Source organism: Callospermophilus lateralis, chromosome 6 (assembly GCF_048772815.1).
Source record: "Callospermophilus lateralis isolate mCalLat2 chromosome 6, mCalLat2.hap1, whole genome shotgun sequence".
NCBI classification, from domain to species: domain Eukaryota; kingdom Metazoa; phylum Chordata; class Mammalia; order Rodentia; family Sciuridae; genus Callospermophilus; species Callospermophilus lateralis.
Genome location: NC_135310.1, coordinates 132,398,298 through 132,409,007, shown reverse-complemented (window position 1 = coordinate 132,409,007; position 10,710 = coordinate 132,398,298). Strand labels below are relative to the sequence as shown.

At 40.8% G+C, this 10,710-nt stretch overlaps 1 protein-coding gene across 1 annotated transcript; it reads right to left on the bottom strand.

The window, feature by feature from the left end:
* Window positions 1-1,018: 1,018 nt before the first annotated feature.
* Gpx6 (glutathione peroxidase 6) lies at window positions 1,019-10,376 on the bottom strand. The gene is made up of 5 exons (XM_076859099.1): window positions 10,290-10,376; window positions 5,487-5,640; window positions 3,205-3,322; window positions 2,533-2,632; window positions 1,019-1,225 (listed from the first exon to the last, which is right to left on the bottom strand). The coding sequence occupies exons 1-5, from the start codon at window positions 10,374-10,376 to the stop codon at window positions 1,019-1,021; spliced, it is 666 nt and encodes a 221-aa protein (XP_076715214.1).
* Window positions 10,377-10,710: the final 334 nt, after the last annotated feature.

Here is a 10,710-nt window from a genome sequence, read left to right as displayed (position 1 = left end):
TGGTGGAGTGCCTGCCTAACATGCATGAGGCCCTGGATTTGATAGCAGCACCCCACACACTCACAAAAGAGGTCACAGCAGCTGTATGTCTACAGTTTCACCCAGTAATTTTGAATGTGCCAAGGTAAGCTCTAAAGTGCTTTTGAGAGAAATAAAATTCTGAAAAGCAAAGTAAGGAGGTTAAGAAATCAGGAACAAAGAAGAGGTATGAATGCAGACAAAAAGTGGGACTGGGAAAACATCACTTGAAGCCCAGTTGCTGCAGAATTTTTTTATTTTTTTATTTGTGTCAATGATATGCTTAAAGTTGGGGAGACCTACAGTGAGGAGAAAACCCATGTTCAGAATGAAAGGACATTCCTGCCCAGGTGACCTGAATGCACTAAGGGACAGGCACCAAAGAAGGTTGTGGTGGGGTCCAGCTCAGAGCGGCTTTAGGACACACCATCACGAAAATGCCCCTCCTTTTATGTGAGGTGAGGTTTCTGCTCTCACTGTGTCTCCAGAATCCTATACTAGAATTATAGGATGGCAGAGGAATAAAGGAAAATGAAGCAGGGAGAGGAAGTTTAACAAAGCATGCCCTCCTTGGAGGACATTGAGGCTAGGAAGGTGACCTAGAGAGTCTTGCCATCAGTTCTTTCTTTCTTCAGTCTGTCAGGACAGGGAAAGGATGGCAGTCAGAACTTCTGGGGAATTTTTTAACAGACCAAGGGTACTCTGAAACATTTACCCTAAAAATGACTTTCCTTTGTAATAGTTTGGAGAAAATTTATATTTTCACTATCAAAGATTTGGTTTTCTTTCCTTAATCTTCAAATACACACACACACACACACACACACACACACACACACACACACACCTGTTCAAACGTTTATAAATAGCTGTTTAGGTAACACAGAATGATTTGATCATATGGAGGATGAGTAGGAAGGAGTGTGGAACAAAAATGGGCACTTTAGACATATTCTTCAGGTGAGAGGCAGGGTGGCTACTTCTGCCAGTGTAGCCCTTCCTACTGGGTATCAAACTGCTTTAGGTATTCCAGGATGTCCGATTTGACTGTACTGACTGGAATCTGGTGGAACCATCGCATGACAGGGACTCCATCAGGCCCCACCAGGAACTTCTCAAAGTTCCAGCGGATATCATGGACCTTCATGGGCTCCCAGAAGAGTTGTTTTGAAGAACCCAAAAGTTCAGAGGTTGGAGGGCAGGAATTCTGGAGTACAGATATGAAAAATGGAAAAATAAGTTTATTTCTGCTTCTATGTGGTCTGGTCTTCTTCCTACACCTAGGGGGTTTTCTTGCCATTATTATTTCCTCTATTATACATTTTAATATATTAACTATTTAAGATACTTCAGTCAACCATAGACATTTCAATGTATCATCACCAATACACCAAATACCAAACAACCAGAAGGTAAAAAGCATAACAATAAACAGAGAGCACTCTCCCTTTCTTTGTCTCTCTTCTATTCCCATGATTTTATCATGGTATATCAGTAAAAGAGTATCTTCCATTTTCTTAGGCAAGTCATATTCTTTTTTTTTTTAATTCTTTTTTATTTATTTATTTTTTATGTGATGCTGAGCATCGAACTCAGAGCCTCGCACATGCTAGGTAAGTGCTCTACCACTGAGCCACAACCCCAGGTGAGGGCAAGTCATATTCTATAGTTTTATTTTCCTTAGGTAAAAAATAATAGGTTGGTTTAAAGGAATAAGTCCCAGAATTAGGATTTCATAGGCCTTCCCAAAAAAATTCAATAGCTATTTTTTAGGTACTAATATAGAATTATCAACAGTCATTTTGACATAAGAATATACTATAGCCATAAAGGATTTTTCAATATTAGGCTTAGCTGCTCAAAAATGATGATATCACTATTTTTTGAGCAATAAAAAGTCAATTTATATGGTGTAATCTAATGGTAATTTGTTATGGATAAATTATAGTCTTTTATATGCAATAGGTTGGGATTTATTGAAAACTGTCTATATTGTCCACCCCACCCCCTGTTCACTGTGGTTGGGTGAAAATATCAAGAACCAGACTTGTTCTGCAGGTAAGAATTTGGGGACAAGGGTACAAAGATATCCTGGGGAATCCTTCTATCCTGGTATTCTCTTGTTTTAATGTTCTGTAATTCAAAATTCACTTACCATATGACACTGTACCTGATCCATATCTGTGTTTGTCTCCTGAATAAATATATGAGTTCATTCAGGAAAGAGAATACGTCCTATTAGTATTTGTTAACTCATTGTACAGCACAGTCCTTTGCACATGTTAGGGATTTAATAAATGATTATGAATGAATGAATTATTATCATTCAGTAATCGAGGTTAGTTCATGTCAGAGCTATCAGATATTACATGTTTCCTCTACTTGAAGCCAAGTCTTCATAGGAGGTATTGCCATGATTTTTTAACAGAAAATCTCTTTTTAACACAAGTCCCTTTGCTTTCAGTTTATCTCTACCGATAGAAACCAATCCATGCCAGGTTTATGTTTACTCACCTTGAGGAATGTAAAGACCTCCTGTTCTTTTTCTCCATTTACATCCCCTTTCTCAAAGAGCTGAAAATTGGGGACAAAGCCACCACCTGGACGCACATACCTGCAGGAACCAATGGGGATCCAAATTAAGAAAGGATAGTAATGCTACCAAAACTTTACCACAAAAAGAAATCAGAGATTAAAACGAAGATGTTGTAGACAAGGAAGGTAAAGAGAGGGTCCCCAAGAATCAGGATTTCAACCATAGACTCTAAGGAGCCAACAAAGAATTCCAAGAAATTAGGAAGGCAAGTTTCCTGATTCATTTTCATTTCCTATATTCCCTCCTTTTCTCCTGGACTTCTTTTCTAGTAAATCCTCCCATGGTTTGATCATCAAAAGAACTCAAAGGTAGAGAGAACAGGCCAGGGGTGTAGTTCAGTGGTAGAGAGTTTGTTTAGCATTGACCCTAGGTTCAAAAAAAAAGCAAAAAGAAAAAAATAATGGGGGAGAGCAAATATTGGAACACTGCCAACATGGACAGATTGAATTCAAAGCATCCTAGCTTTGTGATATTCTTCAACCCATTTGATCTATCAACCACACGAGAAGTTCCTAGAATGGGAGGGCCTCTGGGCAGCATGAGGAAGGGGAATCATGACAGCCTCTGCAGGACCCCATGCAGGCACTCACTTGAGCCCAGAGAGAATCTCTGAGTTTTTTCCTGGTTCTTGTTTTCCAAATTGATTACAAGGAAAGCCCAACACAATGACATTTAAATGCTTCAGCTCCTCCTGCAGTGCATTCAGTTCTGTAGGTAGAGAACAGTATGGGTCAACTAGTCAGAAGCCCTACCTGAACCAGTGAAAGACCACTAGATTTATCCATTTATCACATGAATAACCAGAAGACTGTGAAAGGAGAGTTTCTGGTTATAGAGATGGATCAGGCAGATCAAAAAAACTATCACACAAGTTGTCAGAAACTCTTCGGAGTTGTTGCCAGTTTAGTGTTTCCCATAATTGGCTATACTTCACCTTCCAATAAAGCTCTTATTTAAAGCAAACAAACACAGACTGGTTAGTCTTACAAAGCATCCTATTTGATTGTGAAGAGAAGCCGGACTTGAATTCTGCTGCCTTTGTTAGTTGATGGGTTGATTGAGCAAATGTTTTTTCAAGAAGAAGGCAAACAGAATGGACATATTACTCTCCCCTCCCCTCCCCTAAGTGTCCCACGATGACACAACCTGACACTTCAATCAAGTTCCCAAGAGCACTCTGCTGGGAGTGGTAGAGGGAATCAGAGAAATTCCAAGCCTGGCTCCAAAGCATTCATTTCCCTGGATCACTCAACGGGATCCCAGGTCACAAACTCCAAATTTCTCTTTGCCACTGCCAGGAAGCCTCCGACTTACCTGTCTAGATTTATGCCAGGATTTCCATCTTCAGCTATTTTTAGTTCAGATTTATTCAGTCCCCAGAACCAGCCCCACCCAGACTCATTTAGACTCAGCTCTGCTGGCCCTTCCCCTAAAAACCTCGAACCTCTTCCCTTCCTATGTTTCTTCAATTCTGTCTACACCTCAATTCCCTCTTCTCTTTGGCTATCAAGAGTACTTCCTTCTTTAAGAAAAAAAAATGCTTTTTGGTTGTAGTTGGGCACAATGCCTTTATTTTATTCATTTATTTTTAATGTGGTGCTGAGGATGGAACCTAGGGTCTCCCACATGCACAGTGAGCGCTCTACCACTGAGCCACAACCCTAGGCCATGAGTATTTCCTTCTTATAGCTGAAAACTTAGCAGACCTTGATTGTAGGGCTTTGGCAAGTTCCTTTGACTCTCATATGAGTTCATTTCCTCATATGGAGTAAAATTTGAATGAGATGCTCTCTAAAATTCTCATAAACAAGGTCAATAAATTATATCACAGCAACACAATGGATAACTACTGCAACTTAAAAATGAATGAGAAAACTCAGCATGTACTGACACAGAATAACATCCAAGATATTTTATTATGTGAAAAGCAAGATACAGAATCAGAGAGACACAGACAGAAGAGGAGGAGGAGGAAGAAGAAGAAGGAAATATTTGCTTATAGTTGCATAAAAGATTTCTGGAAATATACATCATAAACTTTTGACAACTAAAATAAAGAGAAAATGAACAGTGTCCCTGTTGAACCCTTTTGTATCTTTTGAATTTTGAACGTTGTGAATGAATTACCTATTCATTTAACATATAAATTTAAGTTAGGGACTGGGGATATAGCTCAGTGGAAGAGTACAGACCTTGTACACATAAGGCTCTGGTTTCAATCCCCAGCACTACAAAGAAGAAGAGAAAGAAAAAAAAAAGAAAGAAAAGAAAAGAAAAACAAACAGAACTAAATGAAAGCAGTTTTAAAAGCAGATTCATGTCCCATGCATCCACCATTCACGCATTATGAATTTTTATATTTACCATATGTTTCAAATTTAACCATTTGAAAGAAAGAAAATTTAGACTTACTAAATGATACTAAACTCTCATTTGGATTCTTATAATTAGGTACATTAGGTACTGCACGCTTGCTCTCTCTCTGATGGGGATCAGATCCAGGGCTATATTCACAAACCCCTAATCTGTACTTTTGAGAGTATCTTTTTGTTAAACAATGTATCTAATACTTTCTGAGAAACCCAATGGTTGCCTATAATATATGTTCCCCTCAGGATATAGAGCAATGTGTTCAGGGTACAGATGTTCCTAGTAATCTTTGATCAAGTCTTTGGGAAAAAATTCTCAAATCTGGAGATATTTCGTCTGGCATTCTAAGAAGCAGAGCAATAAAAGGATTTAGGGGAATAGACACTTACATCTTCACTTATCCCATCTCCCACCCACAATGACACATTAGTAAAACCTTCAAGAATTAGAATATGGGTATCTGACAAAACTAGTTCACAAAGAGTTGAACTTTAGTTCTTACCAGGATATTGAGCTGTCAAGCCACAATAAGTGGCCACGTTGACAAAGAGGACATGCTTGCCAGCATAGTTTTTGAACTGGATGTACTCGTCACCACTGAGAGTGGGGGCTCCATACTCGTAGATGGTGCCAGTCACCCCTTTGTTGCAATCCATCTGGAATGTAACAAAAGTAACTGTAATATAATCCTATAAACGATAACTCCCAACATCTGTGGATTTGTCATGGTGGGGGGCGGGGGAGAATATTGTTTGTTTTGTTTCCTGGAGCAGGGTGGAGAGGGGTACTAGGGATTGAACCCAAGGGGTGCTTAACCACTGAGCCACATCCCTCTTTTCTTTTCTTTTTTATTTTGAGACAGGGCCTGGCTAAGTTACTGAGGCTATTCTTAAACTTCAAATCCTGTTAAGGTCTGTAAACAAGTCAGATTGGCACCTGTTATTTTGCCAGAGAAATGTTAAAGTCTGTAAACAAGTCTGGATGGTGCCTGGCCAAATGCCAGAGGGAGTGGTTTGTGAAATAACAAAAGTGAGCCATTAAGTGTGGAGATTCCTTATTGGTTGACTGCTGTATCTATTTTATGCTAATTAGATAAGCTGTGTAAAATGTATAAATATCGCTCAGATCCTACAACAAACGGCTCCTATTCCTGCTGCATCAATGTACACAAGTCATTCGTCACCCCCCGCCCCCCCCCCCGGGTTATTTTGCCCAGCCAGCCGGGCTGCGGCAGATGGTGGCCTGTTACGGGGAGCCCCGGGACACTCGGGGGTAAGTGACAAAAAAAGCTGCCCGTCCATAGATAGGACAGGAGCAATCTGCTCGTCCCTAGGCAGATAGGGTGAGAGGAAAAATGGCCATTTCGAGAAAATGGAGAAGATTGATACAGTATGTTTGTGTCTTGTTTTGTCTTGAAATGCTGTATTGTCTTTGTGATGAAAATATGGAAGGGGTGAGAAGTAAATTGATAAGAGAAAAAGGCACCCCAGTGGAACCAAGAATAGTAAGGGCATGTGTTGATAAAAGCCCAGAAACTCTAGTCAGAAAGAAAAAGAAAGTTCAGAAGAAGAAGGATTATCAGGAAAAAAGTTGCAGCAAAAGGCTATTACTGAATACTTTTCGATACCGGAGGGTGCGTGAATCGACAAGGCGGCTGCCACCTGCCCAAGCCGATCATGGCGCAGCAAGAATTTTCCAAGGGGCAGTTGCCGGCTCTTCCCTGCCCCCCTGCCCAGGGGAGCGGTCTAGACCTGACCTGGAGGCACAGTCTCGCAGGCTTTTGCTCCCTGTGCCAGAAGCAGTTTGAGTCTGGGACTCTCCCCAGGGCCATCTGGGGCTGCCCGGGATGCTACAGCTGGCAGAAGACGCTACTGGCTTCCCTGAAGTTTGATCATTTCCATTGCCAGTAACTACAATGGGTCTCCCACACCTGGAGGCTGATGAGTAATGAGTACTATTAATGCTTATTTCAAATGTAAAAAACCTTGAGATTATGTACTAAATTGTTAAGAAGGTTGTTTTCTTAGTGAAATGCTACAGGATTTTCTTTAGCCATCCGGAGTTCCTGCCTTCCTTCCAGTGCCGGTAAAAACAAAGGTGAAAGAATTTACGGTGTTGCTGAGAACCAGAGGAAACTTCGGCTGAGAACCAGACTAGACTTCGGAACTGTTGCTGTTTCTGCTGCTACAACTTAAGCTAGCTGCCTGCAGAACTTACCTGGACTGTGAGTTAATCTATTGAGACACTGCTTTATCTGGACTGAGCCAACAAACTGTAATCTACAACAAATTGTAACTCAATATCTTTGCTAATGGTGTCATTGCTGGTATAATTTTTCCAAGGGCTTCTTGCATGGAGCCATCAATTAGCTTGGAATTGTAACATTTTGTATCCTCCCTTTCTGTTTCTAGCAGGTTATTTATGGTGTTTCTGTAAAAAACACTATGGTCGTTATTTAAATTAAACAAAAGGGGGAAATGTTAAGGTCTGTAAACAAGTCAGATTGGCACCTGTTATTTTGCCAGAGAAATGTTAAAGTCTGTAAACAAGTCTGGATGGTGCCTGGCCAAATGCCAGAGGGAGTGGTTTATGAAATAACAAAAGTGAGCCATTAAGTGTGGAGATTCCTTATTGGTTGACTGCTGTATCTATTTTATGCTAATTAGATAAGCTGTGTAAAATGTATAAATATCGCTCAGATCCTACAATAAACGGCTCCTATTCCTGCTGCATCAACGTACACAAGTCATTCGTCACCCCTCCCCCCATATTCTGCTGCAGCCGGACTGCGGCAAAATCCTCCTGTCTCAGCCTCCCCAGTCACTGGGATTACAGGTGTGTGCCACCATACCTGGTTCTGTGGACTTTTTAAAAGAATTTAAAATGCTTCACATAATATCTTGAAATTTTGACATGTGAAGATAATCTTTTCATGTAAAATTTTAGTTCGAGCAGATACCACAATGGGAATTTGTGTCTTTTAACTTACAAGTAGCCTTTCTTACTAAGAAAAAGTCACATGGATATCATCCTGTCACTGGTACCTACGAAACTCATTTGCAATGTCCCCTTCTTATCCTTATATTGTGGAGAAACATCCTGGACTGCTCAAGGATTAGGAATTATAATTATAAGCACAAATAGCTAAAGTTTTCTGCCTATAAGCATGCCAAGACAAAAGGGCAGACAGGACTTGAAATAAAAGGCTAAATAAAAGATGTTGTTATTTGATAACAAAGATCATATTCCTGGCAATGTGGAAAAAAGTCATAGAATTTTATTTTATTTTTTTAAACATTTTATAGAGATGGACACAATATCTTTATTTCATTTTTATGTGGTGCTGAGGATTAAACCCAGTTCCTTACAGATGGTAGGCGAGCACTCTACCTCTGAGCCACAATCCCAGCCCAAATCATAGAATTTTAGAGCACTTTAAAATAGGCTTCAAGTGATCTCAGTCCATAAAGGCCTGCCCCATTCAAGGAAGGAACTGCCTATGGGTGAGCTGCTGTGCAGAGTGTGGCAAGAAGCTTGTTACCATCTTTTGTAGGTTCTGTCACAAGGACATCAAGCAACAACTTCTCCTCCACCATCCTTAGAGAAAAGGAGGCAGGCCCCCCTCTGTATGTTTCTTTAAATCTGTATATTACTATGTATATATGTTAACACAAATATTTGGAAACTTTAATCAAGAAACTCACTGTGATGGGGTTGTCATCTATATGCCTGCATTTTATTTGTCTTCGTGCCTTTCTTGCTAAGGTAAGAAAAAGTCACTTGGAAATCATTCTGTGTACTGTCTTTTGTGTGCCTCTATCCTCCTTGCCATCTTGTTACCTTTGCTCTGGACTCGACAACTTTCAAAATTTGTTTATCATCCTATGAACTGGCATGTAGAATCCCAAGAAAATTGCCAATTTGAAAGGCTCCATCTTTCCTGTCCAGTTTTCAGTTTTGCACCAGTTTGAAGAGTCAGGAAACCCTAGAACACAGCCTTTCATTTACAAGACAGTTTTCTCCCTCAGGAATTTCACCTGCACCAGTAGCTGGATGCCCTTAACAGTAGACTGTGCCCTCACTTGAAGATATGCTGTGATCTTCCTATAGCTGCAATTTTTAAGCATTTTATATGCATCATCTTAGACTTCATATGGAGCTCAAAACAGATCAAACCCAAAGCTCAGGTGTGAGGACATGCACAAGTATCAACTGAGAACATTTTAGAAATACAAATCCTGTTTCCCCCGCAAGACAAACAATCAGAAACTCTAGGATTGGGGCCCAACCACCTGTGCAACAAGCTCTCTAGGTAAGTCCTTTTAAGCTTAAGTATGGGGATCACTGCACTATAGGATAGGCATTGTTCACCTTTTACAGAGGAGAGAAAGAAGCCAACGAAAGATATGTAATTAGCCTAAGGCCACAAATGAGGCTGAGGTTTTGTTGTTCTGTTTTGTTGGTACTGAGAGTTTGCATGCTAGAGAAGAGCTCTACCAGTGAGCCACATCCCCACTTTTGAAAGAGTTTGTCTGATTTTAAAGTTAAAATCTGGATCTCAAGTCATCAACTTTGATCTCCACTTTGCATCTGTGGACATATATACAACTTTCACAGAGGTGGCTACCATTGTGGGGACTTTCCTGAATAACATCATGCAACTTGGAACAGCACCAAGATCTAAGAAAAAAATTCTCTTACTCTGAGATAAGCCTTTTCACCACCTCAGCATATAACCTTTCCTAAAATCAGTTAACAGAAAACTACCCTGTCCTTCTTATTATTATTCTTTATTATCCCCTGAAGAAAAAACTCCTTTTTTCCTGACCCTGAATCTTCTGGAGCATTCCAATAGCAGCTTCTTCATATTTTCCCTCTGGGTTTCTGGTCCAACAGCCTCTCCAAGAGCAACTAGGTCAGTTTCCCTCTCAATCTATTTGCTATTTTATGCCTTTTTTTTTTTTTTTTCTGAGACCCATAGGGCTGCCTCCCAGTTACAGACCAGTATGAAAGGGACAAGTGAGGGTCTGTCAAGGAGCACCAAGGGAAAGTGGCAAAGGAGAATGCACTAAAGGCAGACTTCATGCACTGCCTGGCTCACCCATATTCTGCTCAAAGAGTTATTGGGTGCAGAGAAAATATATGTAAAATACATAAGGCAGGAGAGATGTGGCAAAAGTCTGCAAAGAAAGGCTTGGAGGAGGGATCTCATCCTTCAAGGAGAGGAGAGAATTCCTAGCATCTCTTGCAACCAAGTTAATCATCATATATTGAAATCAGCCTGGATCCCCTGTGGGACACCCACCTTCACCATTTGTGGCTTCAGGATCTCCTGACAGAAGCCAACCAGGAACAGTGGGAAAAGACAGGTGGCCTGGAACTGCCAGTTCATGGTTTCTACTACGAGGTCTAGGAGAGTCTGAGGTCTCCTGGAATCTTGGCCACTTTTGAGTCCCTGGCAGGCACCAGTTTGAAGACGTGCCATCCAATCTCAGAGCAGCATTTATACACACCCACTCCCACTCCCTCTCTCTTCCTTTTTCTCCTTCCCACCTCTCCACCCCTGCCTCTTTGGGATATGAGACCTGTTCCAATCTTGAAGGTGAAAGCTTCCTTCTTTGGAACCTGAGGCACTATCCCTCCCCTCTCCAAGTGACTGGCAATTCCTCTAAGTGACTGGCTCCATATTCAGGAAGCAAAACCATCTCCACTGAAACAGAATCTGC

What these genes read in the sequence shown, in the direction of transcription:
- Gpx6 (XM_076859099.1), bottom strand. Translation starts at nt 10,376, where the DNA reads ATGAACTGGCAGTTCCAGGCCACCTGTCTTTTCCCACTGTTCCTGGTT. An exon ending in TGAAGCCACAAATGGTGAAG is followed by an intron (nt 5,641 to 10,289) that starts GTGGGTGTCCCA and finishes GTTACATTCCAG; the next exon opens with ATGGATTGCAACAAAGGGGT. An exon ending in GAGATTCTCTCTGGGCTCAA is followed by an intron (nt 2,633 to 3,204) that starts GTGAGTGCCTGC and finishes TGGTTCCTGCAG; the next exon opens with GTATGTGCGTCCAGGTGGTG.